The sequence below is a fragment of the Hippocampus comes genome, unplaced genomic scaffold (assembly GCF_001891065.2).
Source record: "Hippocampus comes isolate QL1 unplaced genomic scaffold, H_comes_QL1_v1.1 scaffold64, whole genome shotgun sequence".
In the NCBI taxonomy this organism is placed as follows: Eukaryota; Metazoa; Chordata; class Actinopteri; order Syngnathiformes; family Syngnathidae; genus Hippocampus; species Hippocampus comes.
In genome coordinates this window covers 534,696-558,243 of record NW_017842053.1, presented here as the reverse complement: position 1 = coordinate 558,243, position 23,548 = coordinate 534,696, and the positions used below count along the sequence as shown (strand labels likewise).

Below are 23,548 nucleotides of genomic sequence, written 5' to 3'. Positions count from 1 at the left end.
GTGCCAATTATCAAATGGAGTTGTCTTCCATTTAATTATCGAAAAAATTCATAATGTCTTCCTTTTTTTTTTTTTTTTTTGGAGAAAAGCAAAATAAATGTCATATTAACGCATGGAGGCCGGAGCTGGGATCGAACCCACGACCTCTGCACTGTGAGGTCGACGCGCTAACCACTGGACCACCTTTTTAAATTTTTTTTTTTTTTTTTTGTCATGAGACTATATTTTTCTGTTGATAGCCATCTTCCACCATGAACAACAGTGGGACATCGGCGGTTCGTGGACAGTGTCTTCTATTGTCTTATTTCCGTTGCACCGTCTTGACGCGCCTTCTCATCATACCACAATCATGTCCAGTGTTCTTGGTGGAGCTCATGAAACACGCCGATTGTCCATGACGCTTGGTCACCATCTGGGAATAGTCTCTCTCTCTCTCTCCCTGGCTCACTCTCCTCCAACATGCATGCTCACAGATTTATTGGCCTCGTCCCTCGGCCTAAAGCATCCCCCCTAAGTGCTCGTAAAAAGGAAGCCCTCGACTAACCCTGGCTAAATTGACATTATGATGATAAACAAACACAGGATATGAAATGCTGTAATCTCATTAAGGGAGGCTCGGAAAGCGGCTTGCGCATTGCCTCGGATAGGAGACGGCCCACGGGGGTTTTATTTACTCAACTGCAGATGGGGGAGGCGTCAATTACGGGGGCTCGTTTTGAATCCAGCCATCCTTTTTCTCGAGCACTGATGCTCGTTAATTTCGGTTGGCGTTCCAGGAAGACTAGACTGATGACGGATTCGTGATTTCTATTGTATGAAGAGAACACTTTTGCAATTCTATATTTTATTTTGTATAAAGTATGTCTATATGTTAAATACCCTTCATTGGCGCGAAACTCTCATTTGGGACTTGACTGGACACTTTAAAAACCCAGAAAAGAAATCACTATGAACGACGGCTATTCCTCAATGAGTGTACCTAATATTTTGACCACAAACATTTATTTCGCAGTGTCCTGGTGGATGATATCAAACCTGTTCTTTGTTTGAGTGCTGAGGGGCGGATAGGCTGCACTGAGACACACCAGCTGTCACTATGAAAGGGGTGGGGGGTCGGGGGGGGCATCCCCACACCCCCGTTAACACGGGACTGCCACATCGAGTCCATTAGTTGTCATGGAAACCATGCATGGAAAATTCAAGCAGAAAATATGTTCAACATGGATTAGGACGTGCACTTTCAAATTGCTATCGGGCATGACCAAGTTAGTCCAGATGATTGGATCAATGCGGCAGTGGATGCTGATATCGAACACGATCAACAAAACGAATCGGCGGATCGATCCACCCACCAGTGGATATGACATGCATTTTCTCCAGCTGATTCACCACAGAACTCACACCTCCTTCTCATCTTCCTCTTGCTTCCCCGCCCCCCCCCTCCCCAAAACCATAAGGCGTGGTTTTTACTCGGATGGAGGAGATGCGAGCTCCGTCTGCTCCCGCTGGGTTCTCCCACCTGCGCCCGCGTACATTGCGCTCTCTCTCGTGAGTGCGTGGCATTATTTGACTTTTTTTTTTTCGGTGGGGGAGGGAGTGTTGTTCGGTCTTCAACACGGAGGAGAGGCTCGTCTCGCGGATACAACAAGCGGCTGCGGCGGCAGAGGAGGAGGAGGAGGAGGAGAGCGGTTGATGCGCGGAGGACGCCCCGGCAGGAGGATGGCTCCCGCACCGCGCCGATCATCCCCGTGGCTCGTCGTGCTCGCGCTCGCGCTAACGTGCGCGGGGCCGCCGCCGGCCGACTGCAGGCGGGCCAGGCAGCCGCGGTGCCCCGCGTCCTGCACATGCACCAAAGACAACGCGCTGTGCGAGAGCGCCGGCCTCATCCCCAGAGCCTTCCCGCCCGATGTTATCTCACTGTAAGGCAGCCTTCCGGTCCTCATTCCGAAGCCTCCCTTCTTCCTCCTCTCGTTCATTACAATGTTTTGGTTTCGTTCCCTCGCTCAGGTCTTTCGTCAAATCGGAATTCACGGAGATCCCCACGGAGAGTTTCATCCACATGCCCGCCCTGCACCTCCTGTAAGCAAACTCTTGCAATTCTCCCCCCCTCCCTATACGGTAATGTCTTCTTATTTCGTTGCAAATTAAACGCCATGTTGCGATATCGCTGACAAGTCTTGACAGCAGTGCCCTGAGACAATCCGAAAAATTGATCCTTGACCAGGTTTTTAACTGGAAAAAATAGATACTCCACGTAAATCGTCTTTCCTCATTGAAATGAATGTAAATTGCCCCACTCCAACACCCCCCACCCCCTCTGAAAAATACACAAATAAATTTGTAAAAGTGTCTTCTAATAAGGAAATTGGAGTGTTCGTCACCATAGCGAGTTGTAACATCATTGCATATCATGTAAGCTATTTTGTGCATCATGATTTCATGCTTCAGTTCATTGCGGTGCTCCTTCGAGTTTGCCCGCCTTGGCCAAAATACAAAATTAATCGTTTTTCACAGAGCAGTAAGTTGCCATATCGTGTACGTCTTTTTCCGTTGTGTGTTTAAAAATCCATTGCTTAAAGGCATATTACATCACAAAAATCGATGCTAATAATTAGCCCATCACTGGCATTTTTTTATTTGTTAGCATTAAGCTAGCATTAAGCTTCCATTTTTTTTCTTTTAATAAGAATACATTGTATGTGCTACGACTAGTCTAAACACGTATCATAATCGTTACAGCTGTCGAACTAAATTACTACTACTAGAACAGCTGAACTTTATTTGGGGTTGAATTGAGGCAGGTTTATGCTAACTCCAATTTAACATGAATTTGAACGTGACTGGCTGCTGCCATTGACGGTATGAGATATCAAACATCCACGCAGGGCTGGGGGTGAATGAGTTCTAATTCCGAACACAGCCTCGTCCCTGGTTCCGAGAGGGTGTGCACAATTGCGCAACCACGTTTTCATTTTATTTTTAATTCACCTCTTGAAAATATTTTTAAAAATTCAATCAAGTTGTGCAAGTTATCGGTCGTGTTAATGTTTCATTTTTTTTTGGGGGGGGGGGTATCTTGAGCTCATATTTTCTTTCCATTGTAACATTTATCATTTTAAAAATAGCCAAATGCAGATTTTTTTAACCATGTCTGTGCAGCCTCTTCACCACCAATAACCTGGAGTCTATAGACGAGGACGCTTTCCTCGGTCTTCCTCATCTGGAATATCTGTGAGTGGACAGCAGACAAATAGACGTGCGCGGGGCCGCCGCCGGCCGACTGCAGGCGGGCCAGGCAGCCGCGGTGCCCCGCGTCCTGCACATGCACCAAAGACAACGCGCTGTGCGAGAGCGCCGGCCTCATCCCCAGAGCCTTCCCGCCCGATGTTATCTCACTGTAAGGCAGCCTTCCGGTCCTCATTCCGAAGCCTCCCTTCTTCCTCCTCTCGTTCATTACAATGTTTTGGTTTCGTTCCCTCGCTCAGGTCTTTCGTCAAATCGGAATTCACGGAGATCCCCACGGAGAGTTTCATCCACATGCCCGCCCTGCACCTCCTGTAAGCAAACTCTTGCAATTCTCCCCCCCTCCCTATACGGTAATGTCTTCTTATTTCGTTGCAAATTAAACGCCATGTTGCGATATCGCTGACAAGTCTTGACAGCAGTGCCCTGAGACAATCCGAAAAATTGATCCTTGACCAGGTTTTTAACTGGAAAAAATAGATACTCCACGTAAATCGTCTTTCCTCATTGAAATGAATGTAAATTGCCCCACTCCAACACCCCCCACCCCCTCTGAAAAATACACAAATAAATTTGTAAAAGTGTCTTCTAATAAGGAAATTGGAGTGTTCGTCACCATAGCGAGTTGTAACATCATTGCATATCATGTAAGCTATTTTGTGCATCATGATTTCATGCTTCAGTTCATTGCGGTGCTCCTTCGAGTTTGCCCGCCTTGGCCAAAATACAAAATTAATCGTTTTTCACAGAGCAGTAAGTTGCCATATCGTGTACGTCTTTTTCCGTTGTGTGTTTAAAAATCCATTGCTTAAAGGCATATTACATCACAAAAATCGATGCTAATAATTAGCCCATCACTGGCATTTTTTTATTTGTTAGCATTAAGCTAGCATTAAGCTTCCATTTTTTTTCTTTTAATAAGAATACATTGTATGTGCTACGACTAGTCTAAACACGTATCATAATCGTTACAGCTGTCGAACTAAATTACTACTACTAGAACAGCTGAACTTTATTTGGGGTTGAATTGAGGCAGGTTTATGCTAACTCCAATTTAACATGAATTTGAACGTGACTGGCTGCTGCCATTGACGGTATGAGATATCAAACATCCACGCAGGGCTGGGGGTGAATGAGTTCTAATTCCGAACACAGCCTCGTCCCTGGTTCCGAGAGGGTGTGCACAATTGCGCAACCACGTTTTCATTTTATTTTTAATTCACCTCTTGAAAATATTTTTAAAAATTCAATCAAGTTGTGCAAGTTATCGGTCGTGTTAATGTTTCATTTTTTTTTGGGGGGGGGGGTATCTTGAGCTCATATTTTCTTTCCATTGTAACATTTATCATTTTAAAAATAGCCAAATGCAGATTTTTTTAACCATGTCTGTGCAGCCTCTTCACCACCAATAACCTGGAGTCTATAGACGAGGACGCTTTCCTCGGTCTTCCTCATCTGGAATATCTGTGAGTGGACAGCAGACAAATAGAAGCTCTGACGAATGTGTCTGAGCATTTAGCATGTTGTCATTACTCATGATTTCACCGAATGACATCTATTTCTCTCCACTGCCCACCCCCAAAAGGTTCATCGAAAACAACCAGATCAATTCCATATCACCATACGCATTCCGAGGACTGAAAACCTTGGTGCATCTGTGAGTATGACGCCCTCCGAAATACATTAGCACATGTTCTATATACGAATTACAACCCAGAGCAGTTTTGGGGAAGAATTAATTGCGCTTTAAATACGTTTCCGGCCAGTCACATACACTATGACGGATGAACAGCGCGCCAGAAATAGACTGGTGCCCTGACAATGTCTACATTATTACTTCTTTGCTACACGGCTAAGACCGCGCTGATGTGCATTTTACTCGCCGTATATTCATATATATATTTTTTTCACAATCAAGTTCTCATGGCTTGTTGTAACCAAAACAGCAGCATTGAATCGTGTAAGCCGTTTCTTGGAATGAATTTCAGCGTCGGGTCTTACCGCACGTTGTCAACGAGATGATCTTGAGTTACGTAGCGAACGTTTTTAAGCGTTCCACTCAATGTGGGCACTTGGCAATGTCGTGATGAAACGTATTTGTTGTGCTGACATGACTTGAAATTGTTGGCCAGTAATAAACTAGTAATAAACTCGTAACACTCATTATTGTAAGTAACACTGTATTTCCTTCGAAAACAAGATAGCTGCATTGTTCCTGCGCAAAGTGTGTGTACCCTCAGGCAAGGAACGAAAGGCTAAAAAAAAAAAAAAAAAAAAAACCATCTGCTCTGAGGTGTTGTTCCTCCTATTGCACAATATCGTGTGTTTATCGTTAGCATAAAACAAGGAGAAGAGAAGCGTTGGTGCTCTTGGACTTAGTGACGTTTTTGTTTTTTTTTTGTCCCGACAGGAGTCTGTCTAACAATAATCTTGAGACTATTCCCAAGGACTTGTTCAAGGGCCTGGAAGCCTTGACAAAAGTGTAAGTAACACTTTTTTTTTTTAACACTTGCAAGTCTGAAGAATTGCATAATGCGTTTCATAATGAGCCAAACTACGCAAACATGAACAATGAGTTTCTTGTACAGGGGCCTCTATATTTAGTTGACACCATCATTATGCCTCTCCGGCCGGGAAAAAAAAAAAGTGTGTAGGGGGGCTGTTGGCACATTTCACACCATTAAAATTGCACGAGGGCGAGAATTTTGGAATTAATGAGACTCTGAACAGTCTCCTCTCCAGTCGCTCTCGGTTTTAATGAGAATACAGGAGAAGGGTGAACGTGATTTATTTTAGGACGTTTTTTTTCTTTTCTTCGGGATATGAAAATACATTTCCTAGGGCTTCACTGTCGAACTGTCTGGAAGCGTCGCAGGGATCATGTTTCCACACAGATGTCATTTTATGGCCTGGCTAACCTGAGCTAACGACACACTGTCTCGCTGACACCCACGTCACTCACCAGCCTTTAAAGTCAGAGATACAACAGAACATTTATGGTCCAAACCTGAATTATCGGTAGAACGTTTGATCCTCAAAACATTCACTGGTCTTAACTTTAAATGTGAAAAGGTGTGACGAGCGCTACGCCGAGAACGAAATGTCGACTTGTGAACCCTAACCGCCTGTTTTCTAGAGACCTGCGAGGGAACCGGTTCACGTGCGACTGCAAGCTCAAGTGGTTGGTGGAGTGGATCTACAGCACCAACGCCACGGTGGATCAGATCTCCTGCAAAGAGCCGTCGGCTTCGCAGGACAAGAGGATCAACGACCTGCTGCCGCAGTCCTTCGACTGCATCACCACAGGTGCTGCCCGGCCACCATTTTGAAACGTCTGTTCGGGAGTAGTGACGGTTCTTGGTGTCATGTAGTTTGATAGAACGTTACTCAGTCATTGTTTTTCTCTCTCTCTCTCACAGAGTTTGCGTTTCTCTCTCTCTCTCTCTCTCTCTCTCTCTCTCTCTCTCTCTCTCTCTCTCTCTCACAGAGTTTGCTTCGTACCAGTCCCTCAAGTTTGAGTCGATATCTGTGGAGACCTTTACCTTCGGCGAAGACCAGTATGTCGTCTTTGCTCAGCCCTTCATTGGCAAGTGCAGCTTCATGGAGTGGGATCACGTGGAGATGGTCTTCAGGAATTTCGATGATATTGACAGTGAGTACCAAAAGAAATGGTCGCCGGTTGTTTGCAAGGGCCGTCCTCCTCCTGTCGATGAACGACGCGAAGGAAATATTCCAAGTTTCCGTCTGCTCTGGTGAATCGCAGATTCAAACGGGAAGTAACGTCATCGGATAAAATTGCGCCAAGATGATGTCAGCCTCGTTTACTCAGTCCACTTATGTCATCGACATGGATCATGATCAATGAGGGGGCAAATCAATTCCGAATGTGCAGCAAGGAACATTTGGTTCTGGATTTCGTGGAGGTTCAATGAGAAGGATTTGTCCCAGCTGAAGGCAGCTCTTGAGATTTATCAAATGACTCGTTCTCTCTCGCCGAGTTGGACAGATCCAAGGCCGAGGGTGCTCGATTCAAACTGCGCCGTTCCCGGGTGAAGTTGACAAATGAAACTCCTCTCCGTCTCCCCTCCGCAGGCACTTCGACGGTGATCTGCAAACCCCTGGTGATCGACAAGCAGCTCTTCATCATCGTGGCCCAGCTGTTCGGCGGCTCGCACATCTACAAGCGCGACACCTCGGCCAACAAGTTCATCAAACTCCAAGGCATCGACATCCTCAAGATCCGCAAGCCCAACGACGTGGAGACGTTCCGCATCGACGGCGAGTCCTTCTTCGCCGTCGCCGACAGCTCCAAGGCGGGCTCCACCACCATTTACAAGTGGAACGGCAACGGCTTTTACTCGCACCAGTCGCTCCACCCGTGGTACCGCGACACCGACGTGGAATACGTGGAGATCTCGGCCAAGCCTCACCTCATCCTGTCGAGCAGTTCCCAGAGGCCCGTCATCTACCAGTGGAACAAAGGCACCAAGCTCTTCGAGCGGCGCACCGACATCCCCGAGATGGAGGACGTCTACGCCGTCAAGCATTTCCGGGTCAAGGCGGACCTCTACCTCTGCCTGACGCGCTTCATCGGCGACTCCAAGGTGATGCGCTGGGACGGCGCCCTCTTTCGGGAACTGCAGATGGTGCCGTCGCGCGGCGCCATGGCGTTCCAGCCCTTCGCCGTGGGCAGCTGGCAGTACGCCATCCTGGGCAGCGACTACTCCTTCACTCAGGTGTACCGCTGGGATGCCAAGAAAGGCCAGTTCGTCCACTTCCAGGAGCTCAACATCCAAGCGCCGAGGGCCTTCTCGCCCATCTCCATCGACAACCGCCAGTTCCTGCTGGCCTCCAGTTTCAAAGGCAAAACGCAAATTTACGAGCATCTGGTCATCGACCTGAGCAACTGAGCGCGACGAGGACGGACGGGTACACGAGATGACCGCTGATGCTATCTTGAGAAAGGCGTGCATTATTATACGAGGTGTTCTCCTTTCAAAGTGGGCAAAGGTATCGGGACACGTTGGTCGATCGTGCTCCTTTTTCAAAAATCAGCCCAGCAGAAAAAATATTTCCCCCCCCCCCGCCAAATTTGTATTTATTTTTTTTACAGTTGTTTTTCTTGGAGTTTCCCTTTTCCCCAAAGTGTCCCAATACTTTTTTTCCCCACACATTTATATTTTAGAGGAATGCATTATTATATTATGTGTTCTTCTTTCAAAGTGGGCAAAAGCATTGGGACATGTTGGTCAGGAGAAAAAAAAACTTTGATTCAGACATGCTAAAATCAGCCCCCTTGAAAAAAAATATTCACTTCCCCCCCCAAAATTTTTTTTTTATTTTTTTTACAGTTTTTCTTGGAGTTTTCCTTTTCCCAGCGTGTCCCAATACTTTCCCCCCCCCACACATTTCTATTTTACAAGAATCCAGGTGAGGCTCAATGCATGCATCTCAAGCTAGAATCAGACTTCCTGCATGATCAGGCCATCCATGCGTCATCGTCCACAAATCCAGAATGTACATTAGAAAATGACTTCTACCATCAGCCATACACGCATTACATTTGGACGCGCCCATGTATTTATCAGCACAACGTAATGCTCATGTGGAACTTTTGAACCAATCTGCCAAAAAAATAAATAAAATAAAATGTTAAGAATAATAAAATAAAATGTTTACATTTTTTCAGATTCAAATTTGTAAAAAAAAAAGAAAAAAAAAGAAGCTTTTGTCAGGGGCAACAGCAGTTACGATTGATATTTCAAGAGACCTGCCTTCCTCTCCTTGTACATTTGAATCATGAATGTTTGCATTTCTAAATGATTGACGAGACCGACGATAAGCACTCATCTCGACGCGATTTTCAATTTCACTTTTGTCTGTCATGTATAAAAACTGGGAATGTAACTAACAACCTTTTATTCCCCCCAACCACCTCCAATCTTTTTTTTTTTCTCAACAATCAATTCGTTGCCTGGTCTACTCGCAATGAATCTTTCAATTGTAGCAGCCGCGTCGACGGTGACACGTGAGGATGACATCATCATTGACTAACATTGTGATATTCCAATAAAAGCTTCAATCACCGACTCGTCTCACTGACTAGCTTTGCGGCATGACCCACAATTGGGCTCCGTCGAACCCCTGAGACCTACTCACCGAACCCCTGTGGTTCGATCGAACCCAGGTTAAGGATCACTGCTGTAATTATGATGTCAGCGTAAGTTCGAAGTTGACTAATTTGCGCCTGAGTCGAACGGCACCGTAACCTGAGGACCCCTACAGCGCTTTAGCTGCACCGAACACATAAATCCAAACGTGTCCAACCCAGTAAAGCATGTTGACCTTTTTTGACGAGAATAAACAAAGCATTATGTCCAAAAGGCTTGTCAGTGGAGTCCACCCTTGAGAGGTTTACGCAGGCTTAGGAACGCAGACCACTACCCAAAATCCTTGTGTAGCCACACCTGTAGACCAGAGTATAAAGAGGCCAGGTTGACTCAGACACAACATCAATCGCCAACGAGTATCTCCACTGAAACTTGAAGATGAGTCGCTTCGCCAGCCTGCTGATGCTCCTCCTGCTTGGTCTCACTCAGGCTTACCAGGACGAATTCGTCCCAGAGCAAGAGGAGGAAGACCAAATTGACATCTCCGACAAAATCCTGACCGCCAACAGGGGCTCAGACGAGGTCCTCGTGGAAGGAGATATGATGGTTCCCAAAACCCGGAATGCCATTAAGTGCTGGTCCCAGAGCTGCGTGTGGAAGAAAGCCGCCAACGGCTATGTGACCGTCCCGTACGTCGTGAGCCGTGAATTCCCCGAATGGGAGAAGCAAATGATCGAGACGGCCATGAGGTCCTTCCAAGAGAGCACCTGCATCCGCTTCGTGCCCCGGAGCGACGAGTTCGACTACGTCAGCGTGGAGAACAAAATCGGTTGCTACTCGGCTCTGGGAAGGCAGGGCGGCAAGCAGGTGGTGTCCATCAACCGCGGCAGCTGCCTCTACAACGGCATCATTCAGCACGAGCTCAACCATGTTCTGGGCTTCCAACACGAGCAGAACAGGAGCGACCGCGATCGCCACGTCAGGATCAACTGGGAGAACATCAAACCGGCAGCGGCCTTGAACTTCAAAAAGCAGGACACCAACAACCTGAACACCCCGTACGACTACACCTCCATCATGCACTACGGAAGAACGGCCTTCAGCAGCAACGGGAAGGACACCATCACCCCCATCCCCGACGCCAGCGTCCGGATTGGCCACAGACCGGGCATGTCCAAATGGGACATCACGAGGATCAACATGCTGTACAGCTGTTAAAACAGCATTTGTGATCTCTTGAGTGGTCTCACAATAAAGTCAATGCATCGTCACCGCTTTTTGTCTCTTTATGTGCCACAAAAGTCTAGCAATGAAGAAAATATATTTTAAAAAATGGAGTTGGTTTGAGTCAGGGGCATCATACATTTCTACAACTGTACTTTGTTTAATTTTACTTAAAATGTTGAATTAGTGCTTCTACTTTTAACAGTCCCTTCATTAAACAGTAGTTGGACATCTACTTAAGTTCAGAAAATACTTTTAATAGTACCTTTGTAGTAAAAAAAAAAATATTTGGACATTTTTGGAAAATTACAACCAGTAAATCACTCACAAGAACATTTAGAATTCATAACACACAGTCAGTCATACATAACAAGAAATATGTAAATACAACAAATATGCTTTGTCTTGATTACTTTATTTCTATTTGGTGTTTGTGTTCAAACTAAACAACCAAACCAATTCCTGGAGAGATCGTCATCGGCGTTTAAGGTAATGCAATAAAAATGCCTTGATACATTAAACTATTTGACAAATAAATACTGTAATGTCAATCATAAAAAGTGTGGGCGTACAGAGAAGAAAATAATTATCATATTGTCTCCATAAAAACTGTATTTTTTAGGGGCTGGAGGGGAAGAAACATTTTAACTTACCTTCCAGTCATTTGACTCGACGGAGGGGCGGGGAGAGGGTCACTGACGTTTTTTTCTCAATAAGCTTCATTTGCTTTTTTGTTTGTTGGTGATTTCTTCTCTGTACGGCCGGAAACAAAACGTCCCCTGTGGACCACTGCTCCAAGTCATTCATCACATTAATTAAAAAAAAAAAAAAAAAAAGACAGAATAGAAGAGTTGGGGATGTAGATGACATGTCGTCCAACAACTGTTTGAGGATGTTCGCCTTTTTCTTCTGTAACTTTGAGTAATGAGGACGCACCGTGGCACCATGCTGCCTATCACAGGGCAGTGCTGGTACTGCAAACAAACTCCACATAAAACCAAGGTGATTTTTTTTTTAAATACAGGAGTTTAAATAAAAGAAAATAAATAAATGTATCTCCTTATATAATAATAATCATACATTTCATTTATAAGCGCCTTTCAAAACACTCAAGGACACTTTACAATCAAAACAAGAACAATAAAACCACAGATAAAATTATAAATAATAAAAGGAGAGATGAATTTAAACTGAATTTAGCGACTGTAAATAGTTGACCCAAGCTTTAGGAATCAATAGTTTCGTCTAATCGACGTTTTGAACACCATTCACAAAGGTGCCTTTGAATCTCCCATTGCAATGTTTTTGGTATCATTTTTGAAAATCTATAATCTTTTGATAGTTCATAATGTGTTAAAAGTGGTTTATACAGTAACGTGACAAAAGCAGACCTTTGAGTAAAATTAATCGTAATTATCAGATGATCTATTTCGGAATAGAGTGCAGGTCACGACGGACATGATTTGTCTGTTGAACGTTTTGCTCTGACGAACCAGAGGATGGAAAAAATGTGACATCATTGAGGGACAACTCTCTGGCCCCCGTCCAGACGAATTTAAAATCTGACTAGTTCAAGAAAAAGTCCAATTGTTTATATTTTAAGTTACATGGGCCAGTACTACTATTGGACATAAATAAATAAGTAAAATAAAATAAAATATAAACAGCCACTTACGCACAGCCAACAGAAACACTACGAAATGAAGACAGACTGTTAGGAATAAATTAATACAATTTACAATTTAGAGTGTAAGTGTAGGTCCGTGCTTCTGATCGTGTTTACGCACACAACTGTTTAAAACTAATTTGGTGTATCGTCTTCTTGGTCTGTCAGCAATCAATTGACAGGAATACAAACAAATAAAATCCTTTTTATTTTTCTCCAACAAAGTGCACACCTCATTTCTACAAAGCAGCACATTACAATGTAATGGAATAAATACAATAAAATTTGCTGAATTACCAAAAATACGGGTAACCGCCCCCCCAAAAAAAAATCAGAAGGAGAAATACAAGTATCACATTGGTGGAGATGCAGGACCAAATGAGGTTGTCGAGACAAACGTTTCTTCTTTTTAACTTCTCATGCTTCTTGGCGAACCGATTCAAATGGCTGCTTTTAATGGAACTGAAGTTCAGCAAATTTTGTTGGGAGAGGGAAGGAAACAACAGGTGCATACTGTCATAGTGAGAAAACTTGTGCAAAGTGCAGCAGGGGCCTCCACGTTGTCCCCCCCCCCTGCTGCCCAGAAAAAAATAAAGTGAACACATTTTCAGTTTTACTACTACATGGTGCAACTTAAGTGACTTTTTTTTCTCTTTTCCTTTCCTCCATAGGCAAATAAAATATAACACAAAAGGCAAGGGACATTCTCTCTTTCATATTCCACAAAATAATTTAGTGCTCTTTAAATAAAATGAAAAACACTATTCTTAAATAGTGGTTTCTTAAAAAAAAATGTCAGAGCAAAAAAAAAAAAAAAAGGATGATAATACTCAAAGACAGTGATTCCCAAACAGTGATGAGAGATCGTCAGGTGTTACCGCAGCAAATTATCAAATTTCAGTTATTTGAAAGATAAATGATTTCCGATTAAAACAATTTTTTTTTGTTAATTTTGTATTGTATGTATGCCAACCACAGTTATAACAGACAGAGCAATAAAATGCTCGTCCACTAGACAACACAACGTGCAGTACATAATTGACCTGTGCATCCACTTTTTTTGTGCATCGTTTTGGTAAGTGGTGTGGCGTGACAATTTTTGTATTTTTTTTTCCAGATGTGAAATATGTACCTTAGCTCCATAAAGGTTGGGAAACACTGCTCTAAGTGACATCATTTACATTAGGGGAAAAAAAAAAAGGAAATCCCATGAAAGAAAATCTGTACACAACTCAAAAATTAATATACAGTACCTGCAGATGTTATGCATACAGTACAATTCTTTTTACATAGTTTTTAGTATGAGCTCCAGCCTGCTCTACATATGCGCGGAACACAGGTGGAAAAAGCGGCTAGTTATTCAGCGTAAGATCTGGTAGTAGTCATTTAGAAAACAAAAACAAAAAACATTATTGCAGGGTGTTCAGCTGCATACTGCATGTTTGGTGTCCTTTGAAAGATCGAGACACACCCACACACACAGGCCTGGACGGACAGTTTCAAACAAACGAAAAAGATGTTGCTGTTAAGTCTTCACAGAGGCGCCGACGAGGCGCTCTCCTCTGTGCAGTACATTCGTGGCCAGCATTGCACGCTACCAGCCGAGGCCACCCTGATAATGCGCGGCGGGTACGATCAGTGCATGAATCCAGTGACGAGACGAGCCCGCGGCGGTGGTTGTTTTTTTGCGTCACAGTTTGAGCTCGTTCGCAATTTTGCAGGCGATGTTCTTAAAGGCGATGGATGTTCCCGATATCCTCTTGAAGCGCACGCCGTTGAGGGAGAGGCGGGGCAGCTTGCACACCTCCATCTCCCACTGGACCAGGTTGTCCTGGCGCGCGTCGCCGTGCACGCAGAAGAGCAGGAAGCGCTCGCGCTGCTCGTAGTCGCAGCTGTTGGCGTCCAGGACCTTGCGGATCTCCCGCATCATCTCCGAGGGTTCCATGGACGAGGTGGTCTTCATGCTCCAGGTGAAGCGCAGCGAGCGCGGCTTGGAGTCCCGCCCGCCGTCCTCCTTGGGGTCGCCCGACGCGCTCCTGTGACCGCGGCAGAGGAGTGTCACCGTTGTTGAATTCAAAACATGAACGTACATAAATGAACAACACAATATTCGCTCAGTCGCTAAGTATACAGTAATCCCTGTCCGTTATGGGGGTTATGTTCCATACCACCCTTGCTATACTTGAAATCTGCAAAATAGAAAGACCCCCACTTAAATACACCCTCGGCATGTTTTCATAGCATTTACGGAAGTTTGTTTCTTTTTAAGGTCTTGACACACACTTTTAAAACAACACAAATGCCTTTCAGCACGCCGAATATATTGAGAGAGCAACTGAGGAACTCCGCTTTGAAACCGTCGGGCGGTGAATTTGTTCATCGCAGAAAAGTATCCTTGGAATTTGGTCACAATTTCGTTGGCAGACCATTTACACCAGTAATTAGTTCGGGTGGGTGGCACGGTCGACCTCACAGTGCAGAGATCGTGGGTTCGATTCCAGCTGCGGCCTTCCTGTGTGGAGTTTGCATGTTCTCCCCGCGCCTGCGTGGGTTTTCTCCGGGTACTCCGGTTTCCTCCCACATTCCAAAAGCATGCATGACAGGCTGATTGAACACTCCAAATTGTCCCTAGGTGTGAGTGTGAGCGCGGATGGTTGTTCGTTTGTGTGTGCCCTGTGATTGTCTGGAAAATGGATGGATGGATGCATTTGGGCCTGAAATAAAGTGTGTGGCGATATCCTGCTTTAGCCAAATTTTGTGTAGAAGGCCAAAGTTGACACGGGCCGGATTGAATGTGAAGTCTTGATGCTAAACCTCACCTGGGTGTGTCTGTCCTGGCACTGGCCTCTCCCTCGCTGGGCACCCTGAAATCAAACCAGGAATAACATAATTTTTTTATTTATTTTTCACTCCCACCAGTTTCACGGTAACAGACACCACCACCACCACCACCACCACCACCATCACCGCCATCATCAGTGTGACACAGCGAGGGGCTTCAGGCGTCATGCCAGGAAAGAATCCACATTCCTGGGTGAGCACACAACGAGACTAAAGGGGGTCTCCTGACTCTTCCGTGTTGGTCAAACACAATCACTTTCAAAAGACTCCGTCGGGCCTGATTCTTTTTCTCGAGGCACGAAAGCAGCAGAGGCGGGGGAGAGTCAAGGAGTCAGGAGGAGGAGCGTCAACAACATGAGAAGCAAGTTACAACGAAGCCGGTGAGGTGTGAGGTTGCTTCTCAAGGGAAGTGAGAGAGCGAGAGAGCAAGAGAGAGAGAGAGCGAGAGAAAGAAAGAGAGAGAGAAAGAGAGAGAGACGTGGGATGTAAACAGCATAACAACAGGTAGGTGTCAGTAGGGAATGGAGGTGCTACAAGAGGGACTGGAGGAGTTATTCAAACTCTTTATTGGTTTCGGGTCGGGCAAGAGGGGCACAGAGTGTTGTCCTACCTCCGAGCGGACCTGAAAGACAGAGCTCTATGCCAAGAGGAAGGAGAAGAAAAGAAAAGAAAAGGCGTGAGCCCGAAAAAAGGCAAGGGGCGCTGAAAGTACGGTATTAACCAAAATTTGGAATTAGGGTGTGAAACTTGATACTTTTATCTTCAAGTCCACAAAGTCTGAGGTCTGTCTGAAGAGAAAGATTCTTATGCTAAGGAAGTCAGCGTGCCCATTAGCCTTGCGTCTTTTTTGGTGACGTGCTGCCCTTTTTTTAGTGCATAATTAGGAGGTGCTGTTTGGACAGATTGAAATTTAGATGGCGGGTTAGTTTCAAGCCAATTTGGGTCTGTTGAATGAAATGTAGGTCAAGTTCAAAATTGTCCCAAACATAAAAAAAACGGCGCTGAAAAACATTTGAAGTCCATCTTGTATTTATCCTGACAAACTACAGTCAAATTTGTGTGTCAATGTCACCCCCGCCAACTGACCTGCGGACAAACTTGGAGGTGATCTTGCTGATGATGCCGGTGGAGGTGCCCCGCCGCTGCTGCGCCAGGGCGCCCGTGTCGTGGGACAGCGTGGGCGAGGCCGGCGGCCCGTTGTAGGTGGCGCTTCGGCGGTCTCGCAGCTGGGCGCCGTGGAAGGTGCTGCGGCTGGTGGTGCCCCGCGGGAAGCGGTTCTTCTCGGGGGTGCTAATACTGTGTGCGGAGGGAGAGGTGGAGGGACCCCTTGGAGAGGAGCTGGGGGGGGGGAAAAAAATGCTACGTTTAGTTTTTTGCGAGTCATTTACGGTACAAGCAAGCGTCGAATAAGCTGTCACTCGAGTCCAGTGACAAAATAACAGAGCAATCAAGATGGAGCTGAAAAACTTACCTACTCGCTGTTTTCATGCTCATTGAAACTCCCTAAGAGGCTACAAGAATAGCACATCTGTGAAGCTAGCAACGTTTTTTTTTCCCCCAGATGTGAATTGACGCCTATTTATCCACGCCATCTATTTCTTCAAAAACCAAAGACCACAATGGTATCTTAAGTTAAGATGGTCGACGCAAACTTCACAGCAAGCAGCACTTTGGCCAATCGTGCATTCTTCTTCCCCCAAAAAATAAAATAAAATTTTTAAAAAAGGAAGCCAAGACGTTGCTTTAGTTTACTGCCACTAAGCACAAAACTGAAGCGTGCTTTTTGTTTTGGACTTAAAAAAAAAAAATCATCATAATATATTATTTTTTTTAAAATGGAAACAAAATGTTTAGTTGGTGTAAAAAGTGAGCCCTCACCTGGATTTCAACTCTGTGTTGTCATCGATGGGGGGCAGTGTGCTCTTTGAAGGGTGTCCTGAAGATGACATGGACTTGATGTGACGAGGCCGCGTGGCGCTCACTGCGGTCGACGGGGTGCTGCCCGACACCTCGGTTAAACTGATACGACAGGACGCCCGGTTTTAAAAACGACCTTGTGGTCCTCGCACTCGTACCCGTGTTTGAACTGTGAGCGTGGTTACCTGCTGTCTTTGCCATTCGGAATGGCCGAGTAGCGCTCAGTGGAGGATCGCTCACACACATACGTGTTCCTGCGAGTCATTGATCCGTTGGTCTGAGGAAAGAAAATTCACACAACACAAAAAAACAAAACAAAACAAAACCAATCAGTGTTCTTCTGCCGATTTAATTGATTAAAATATAATTTCCAGCTTTACATAAAGATATTCAATTCATATTGAACGCAACTGATGGTCGCATGGTGTAGCGCTCAACTATTCCAGTTTCTTGCTTCCCCCCCCCCCCCCGCCCATTTGGAATATTAAAGAGTCCTTACCCCCACAGCACTTGTGGTTTTCTTCCTCTCCTGCGCTCCCAGCGGCGAGGCGGGAACATCTCCCTTGGAAGTGCTCAGCTCCAGTCGGCGGGCGCCATCCCACTCTTCTCGGTGGTCACTCTCCACGCTCAGAGCCTGACCCCGCCGCGTGTACGACACCGCCGGCGGCACGGAGGGACCCACTTAAAAAAAAAAAAAGAAAGAGTCGGACCAAGACGATGAGTTGACACGATGGAACGAAAACAGCAGCGGACGCCGATGAGAAAGGTCACCGGGCCTCATTCACTGGATGGGGTGAAAAAAACAGCCTGAACTTTACGGCCGTGTCAAAATAAGCATCCACTCTCGGTAACATTGACCAGTTGTGGAGTGACGTGCAATTTGGCAATCTACGCCTACGTGGAAATAAATGTGATAGAGGCATGAGCTATCGAAAGTATTCTTCGTGACTTCACAAGCACAAAAAAAAAAAAAAAAAAAAAAAAAAAAAATCATACCAGTGAATTAGACCCATCGTCTCCTTTCACGTTGAGCAAAGCCACCGAAAGCCATAATCAACATATCACTGTAGACATTTTGTTTTTTCAACGTATACAAACAACACACTCATTTCACCGTGTTACAAAAGCAAAGCCGATCACTCCTCGTGCTTTGAGGTGCTGCGGGAAAGCAGCCAGCCAGCAGATGTCACCAGACACAACAGGTCCCACATGACAGGAGGAAGCTGCTTTGATGACGCCACGTCAGCCTGAATTTAGCTTCTTAGGCGATTCTCCCTGTTTGTAGTCCCATCTTCTCAAAATAGTAGTTTCACGAGAGAGACTTGTGTCAACATGACTCACAGCGGCACGATGATGTCAGTAGCAAAACCGGAATTGAATTCATGATAGCGAGTGCTGTTTTTTTCCCCCTTATGTTCAACAAGAAGCACCTTTTAGTCTCATCTTGACTCCGATCATGTTGAGAGTGGTATAAACGTGACGACGTTTTACTTTCCTAAGAGGGTCAGAATAGAAATTTTGGAATATTTTTGTGTGCTCGGTTAGTGTGGCTGCACTGTGTGTGTTCAAGTCGCAGATGTTTGAAGGCTTAAAATCATTGCAGTCTGTGCTAATTTCCGTCCGTTCTTTGCGTTTCCCATTGTTAGCATTAAGCTAGCCGACAATTGAACGGTTCATTTGTGTTACATATCCAAAGTTTGGTTCTCTTTTATTTTAGGTGTCATTTGTGCCAGGAGTGACAAATGAAAATCTCATATGGAGAAGACGTGTCAAAGAATATTTTAACCCTTTCAGTGACAGCGGCTACTACAGTGGACATCTTATCAGGTTACAGGATTATTGGTGCATGATAGGGTCTCAAATATGTGTTTGAAACACTTTTAAATGTATTTTAACAAACTGAGGTGTAAAAACTCCAGACAAAAAAAATAATAATTAGATTGATCTCTCTTTGCTCTCTAACGCAGATTTTCGACTACTAAAGGTTGAATTGACCGTAACCGGGCAATCGGTGTCAGCAACTTCCTCCAAACGCAGCATTCAGCCAGCAGCACTCTCAGAGCTGGGAGGGAAGGGGTTACTTTACTTCGTCTGTCTACACCACCACCACCACCACCACCATCACCATCATCCCCACCATGATCGCTGTAGCGGCGCTGCTTCTGATTGGCCGAGATGCTGCGCGTGACTTTGGGATGTGCGGGAGAAATACTGGAGCCGTTGTTGATGTCGCTGGTGGGACGCTGCCGCTGAGCCAGGACGCTGTTGGTCAGGGGCTCGCTCCCCTCAAACTGCCATGAGAGAGTGGTTAGCTGGTCACATATTGCGAAATGCAAAATCGTGTGCAACGAAAGCTGTGACGTGTCAGTCGGTCAGAGCGTGTTTCTTCTTGTAAGCTTCAAATTCATGATTCTTTTGTCATCAAAAAGTCCTTTCTCAGTTTTGTTTTTGCTGTGTTAGAGCTGAAGTTGTCAAAAGCTAAAAAATATTGGCTTTTGACAAGCCAGTGCTTTTTGTGAAACCAAACCATGTCCTACTGTCGACGACAAAGAAAAAACAGGATAATGAACTGGTAAAAGCGAGCCTGCCGTCTTTTTTTTTTCTTAGTGCCGCAGAACTAAATATTCCGTGGATTGTGAAATATCAGTCAAAATACACGACAACGACTGGCAATATGGGGAACGATGCTTTGAAAACAGCTGGCACTGACTGATCGAAGCTTCAATTGCAATTAACATGCGGGCATGATGTGGACATGAGAGAGAATCTGACCTCTGGCGCTTTTCTTCCCAGCAGCAAATAAGTGGCCATGACATCATCGTACTTCTGGCTTTGTAAGGACTCCGTGATCTCATCTTTAGGGAAACCCATGGTCACCATCAGCTCTGTCGGGAACAGGAAATTTGACAACGTTACTCTCGTCAGGAGACCCTTGACGATGACCTCGACGTACGCCGAAAGGCACCTATTCTGGTCGAATCGTTGAAGTCGGCCTCGGGCTCGATGTACGGCTTCAGCTCCTCCTCCTCGTGACCCACATTCATCCAGTGGTCTTTCATGATTTGCTAACAAAGACAATTCAAATGTTTTGTTCACTCGTGGCGGCTTCTCGTGACACATATGCATGACCCCGGGGGCTGTGTGCAAAACTATTTTGAAACATTCTAATGACGAGCGGCGCTGAATAACAAACGGATCAATTGTTATTAGGTGCCTCGGCGTGCTTTGTGGAGCAAGTTCAGCGGCTGTATCGACTGCGAATTGACAACAGCAGAGTGTGTCGCAATGATTCATTGAAGTTTACCCACGCACACAAACACAATGGACACGCTCCAAGTGCCGAAGGCTTCTTATCTGAATCCTCACCAAAAATAAATAAATAAATAAATAAAACGGAGCAAATCAGCATAGCGTGAAAGATAATGCAAAAATTACCTCCAAACTTCCACGTTTGACCGGGTTGAGCACCAGTAGTTTTTTCAGCAGGTTTTCACAGTCTGTGGACATGTAAAAGGGAATGCGGTACTTCCCCCGCAGGACCCGCTCTCTCAGCTCCTGCGATGCGAGCAACAAGGAGGCGAGTTAGTTAAAAACATTAAAAAAAAAACAAAAAAAAAATGTCCAGATACAGTGAAGATCGTTGAGTGACACGCAGTAATAGTAGTCACAGAAGATAAAGAACATATGCCAGTGACTGTCTTAGTGTCTGTCTACATGTTTTGCTGCACTGTTTGTGTTCAAATATATTTTGCTTAAAGGGGTATGACTACCGCAACATGGATGCTAGTTTTCATTAGCCAGACTGTGCCATATGTGTGTTAGCATAAAGCTACGGGACCTTAGTCAGGCAAATTTAAGTGCCCTGGCAAAGACAAAATGTGCAATTGTGAATGTTGTATTTTTAGTTTCACAGTCAATGAAAATGACTTTTTTGAAGACCTGTTGACTATCTGACGCTTGTTGTGAGGTTCGCTGCCATCATCCAGTGCTCATTAACCAAATTTTTGCAATTATATACAAAAATTTGGGGGTGTTTATTGTAATTGACATATTTACATTGTGTTTGGACAGAACCGAATGTTATCCTTCCTCCAAAAAAAAAGAAAAAAAGAAAAAATGTGTAATTGTTAATTTTATCCAATGACGTCTGAGACCTGCAAAATGTTTGGTGGAAAATAAAAATGCATAACGTGACCTTTGAGAAACAAATGCATGGACTTTTCAGAGGTTGGTCTACAAAACAAGTTTTTCATGACAAAATCAATGTCAAGACTGCACCCCAAATTTTGGTATACCTTCTCGGAATTACTTCCTGCACACAAGCAAAATCATAACCTCTATAAAATTTAAAAAAAAAAAAAGCCAAAAATGAATAAAAAGTGCATCGCGTTTCCACTCTGTAAACTGCCGCTTGCCTCATGAATCATTTCGACAGTTGTGCATTATTGAAGTAGGGCAGATAATCCTCCAGAGTCTCACTCTCCCCAATGATAGAAACAGGAAATTCCGCTCTTAATCTGTTTATTCACGAAATACAGAATCATGCTGACGCATGTAACCCAAAATCATAATTAAAAAAAAAAAACAAAAAAACATCCAGTTGGGAAATACCTGGCCAGCACACCACTGTGTGTCGATTTTGGTCTTGGTCCTCGCAATGCACAGTGGTGCTAAAATACCAATAGCAACTATAGTGCAAGACCTTGACCTTGACCTTGCATGTGCAAACTAATGCCGCTTGTTAAAATGTAAGGAGGATAACTATATGATACGGAACGTGTTCGCACCTTGAGGTTTTGTCCGTCAAAGGGTAGCGAGCCGCTGACCAGTGTGTAGAGGATGACCCCGAGGCTCCACACGTCCACCTCGGGCCCATCGTACTTCTTCCCTTGGAAAAGTTCCGGGGCGGCGTAGGGTGGAGAACCACAGAAGGTGTCCAGCTTGCTGCCCACGGTGAATTCGTTGCTGAAACCGAAGTCGGCTATCTTGATGTTCATGTCAGCGTCCAATAGCAGGTTCTCGGCCTGAAGGGGGAGAAGACAAACGGCGCGTTCGGTGATCACATTCTAAGTATCTTGCTTTGATTGACATGTCAACCAAATTTTGTGTTGATCAGTCAAAATTATATTTCAATCCTTCCCCAAATGAGTTTTGTTGTTTTGATTTGGGAGCCATGATCTGGAGAATTTGGCTCGTCACCTTGAGATCCCTGTGAACGATCCTCCTCTGGTGGCAATACTGCACGGCAGACACAATCTGAAACACAAACGTCGCAGGCCTATAATTATGTCACGTAACATAATGGAACATTTTTCTCTGCCTGGAAATATCATGCAGCAGCGGGAAAGAGCCTTGAGGAACTCCAGGCAGATCTCATGTACTCGCCTAAGACGCCGGATGACGCGCGTCCAGGCAAGGGAAAATGAGGACTAAAACTTTTTTTAATCCAACTTTTTTTTTGTTTTTTTTTAAACAACTGCAGTATTTTTTAAAAATATAATCCAGTTGTATTTAATTCTTCAATACAGTGAAATAAATATGAATTTAATCTTAAATAACGGCTTTTCTTTCAAATTAGTTTCAGTCGAATTTTCATTTAACCTTTAGGGTGAATCCAATTTAATTTAATTTTTGTTTGGCTTTTTTTTTTTTTCCTGGACTTGTCCTACTCGATCACGTAATCGTTGAGGATCACGTCATTTCCAGCTGATTGATGGATTGAATTTGTTTGTCTTTTTTAATGGTCACAAAACAATATGGTAATCCTGAGCGTCCTGGTAGTAGTTGAGCCATTTTTTTTCTTCTTAGGTTTAGTCAAATGTTTGAGAACCACTGTCCTGGTGTACGCCATGATTGTGCAAGTGTACCTAATGTGATGCCCACAGCAACATACATCCACGCCTACAAACACGGCGTGAGGCGTCTTCTTTGAAAGAGCCATATTGTGGATGGGAAAGAAATTGTGAATTATCGCTCAAACGGGCGCGACTCCAGTGAATAAAAGGCGCATTCATTCACTACGTTTTGCTGTGAAAAGGAGCATCGGAAAGGGCCGTTGGATCAATGCTGATGACGCACCGCTGGGTGTCAGAACAAGCAGCTGCGGGAGGAGAGTGAGGTGCGAGCGAGTCGCCCGAGCCAGTCGGGCACGCTTCCACAGCTCTCCTCTGCAGTCCGTGACACAGCATGAGCTTGGCGCATGACGTGGCGTCGCTGACTCACCTGTCGGAACTTGGCCCTGGCCTCCTTTTCCTTCATCCTCCCGTGGGCCACCAGGTAGTCAAACACCTCCCCTGTAACACACAGAGGGGACATGAATGTGGACTCATGGCCCGAAAGAATTCATTTAGAGGAGGCGGGGCGTGGCTCGAGGGACAAGCTGCAGCGGTATTGCGGTTTCGCACACGTGCGGGCACCCGCGGTAACGTGGGGGCGCGTTCAAAAAGTCAAGAGAGTGTCACTCACCGCCGCTGGCGTACTCCATCACCAAATAGAGCGTCTTCTCCGTTTCAATCACCTCAAAAAGTTTGACTGCAGAGGGCAAAAA

The 23,548-nt window shown here is 45.0% G+C and overlaps 3 protein-coding genes across 7 annotated transcripts in view; 2 read left to right on the top strand and 1 right to left on the bottom strand.

The window, feature by feature from the left end:
- Positions 1-1,315: 1,315 nt before the first annotated feature.
- On the top strand, positions 1,316-8,879 carry LOC109509943 (leucine-rich glioma-inactivated protein 1-like). Of its 2 annotated transcripts, none has more exons than XM_019859908.1 (8): positions 1,316-1,919; positions 2,008-2,079; positions 3,160-3,231; positions 4,829-4,900; positions 5,654-5,725; positions 6,380-6,549; positions 6,731-6,895; positions 7,336-8,879. In XM_019859908.1, the coding sequence occupies exons 1-8, from the start codon at positions 1,366-1,368 to the stop codon at positions 8,151-8,153; spliced, it is 1,995 nt and encodes a 664-aa protein (XP_019715467.1). In that variant the 5' UTR covers positions 1,316-1,365; the 3' UTR covers positions 8,154-8,879. The 2 variants fall into 2 exon arrangements, with proteins under 2 accessions (XP_019715467.1, XP_019715468.1); XM_019859909.1 differs by lacking the exons at positions 1,316-1,919; positions 2,008-2,079; positions 3,160-3,231 and adding exons at positions 3,262-3,397; positions 3,486-3,557; positions 4,638-4,709.
- An 863-nt stretch (positions 8,880-9,742) lies between these two features.
- Positions 9,743-10,624, top strand: LOC109509944 (high choriolytic enzyme 1-like). Its single transcript, XM_019859910.1, has one exon. The coding sequence runs from the start codon at positions 9,792-9,794 to the stop codon at positions 10,569-10,571; it is 780 nt and encodes a 259-aa protein (XP_019715469.1). The 5' UTR covers positions 9,743-9,791; the 3' UTR covers positions 10,572-10,624.
- Positions 10,625-12,428: 1,804 nt separating this feature from the next.
- mark1 (MAP/microtubule affinity-regulating kinase 1) overlaps positions 12,429-23,548 on the bottom strand; it is a 31,532-nt gene continuing 20,412 nt past the window's right edge. The window contains exons 5-19 of one of the 4 annotated variants that reach the window (XM_019859890.1): positions 23,467-23,532; positions 23,224-23,294; positions 22,201-22,257; positions 21,789-22,025; positions 20,437-20,556; positions 19,967-20,066; positions 19,774-19,886; positions 19,088-19,292; positions 17,501-17,682; positions 17,187-17,278; positions 16,963-17,103; positions 16,171-16,422; positions 15,695-15,721; positions 15,063-15,107; positions 12,429-14,279 (exon numbers count right to left, since the gene is read on the bottom strand). In XM_019859890.1, the coding sequence (XP_019715449.1) occupies positions 13,934-14,279; positions 15,063-15,107; positions 15,695-15,721; positions 16,171-16,422; positions 16,963-17,103; positions 17,187-17,278; positions 17,501-17,682; positions 19,088-19,292; positions 19,774-19,886; positions 19,967-20,066; positions 20,437-20,556; positions 21,789-22,025; positions 22,201-22,257; positions 23,224-23,294; positions 23,467-23,532 (2,054 nt within the window). In that variant the 3' untranslated portion in view covers positions 12,429-13,933. Of the gene's footprint in view, positions 14,280-15,062; positions 15,108-15,694; positions 15,722-16,170; positions 16,423-16,962; positions 17,104-17,186; positions 17,279-17,500; positions 17,683-18,964; positions 18,980-19,087; positions 19,293-19,773; positions 19,887-19,966; positions 20,067-20,436; positions 20,557-21,788; positions 22,026-22,200; positions 22,258-23,223; positions 23,295-23,466; positions 23,533-23,548 lie in introns of all 4 variants that reach the window. The other 3 variants (XM_019859891.1, XM_019859888.1, XM_019859889.1) reach the window with 3 other exon arrangements.

What these genes read in the sequence shown, in the direction of transcription:
- LOC109509943 (XM_019859908.1), top strand. Translation starts at nt 1,366, where the DNA reads ATGCATTTTCTCCAGCTGATTCACCACAGAACTCACACCTCCTTCTCA. An exon ending in CTTCCTCATCTGGAATATCT is followed by an intron (nt 3,232 to 4,828) that starts GTGAGTGGACAG and finishes CACCCCCAAAAG; the next exon opens with GTTCATCGAAAACAACCAGA. An exon ending in CTGGAAGCCTTGACAAAAGT is followed by an intron (nt 5,726 to 6,379) that starts GTAAGTAACACT and finishes CCTGTTTTCTAG; the next exon opens with AGACCTGCGAGGGAACCGGT.
- LOC109509944 (XM_019859910.1), top strand. Translation starts at nt 9,792, where the DNA reads ATGAGTCGCTTCGCCAGCCTGCTGATGCTCCTCCTGCTTGGTCTCACT.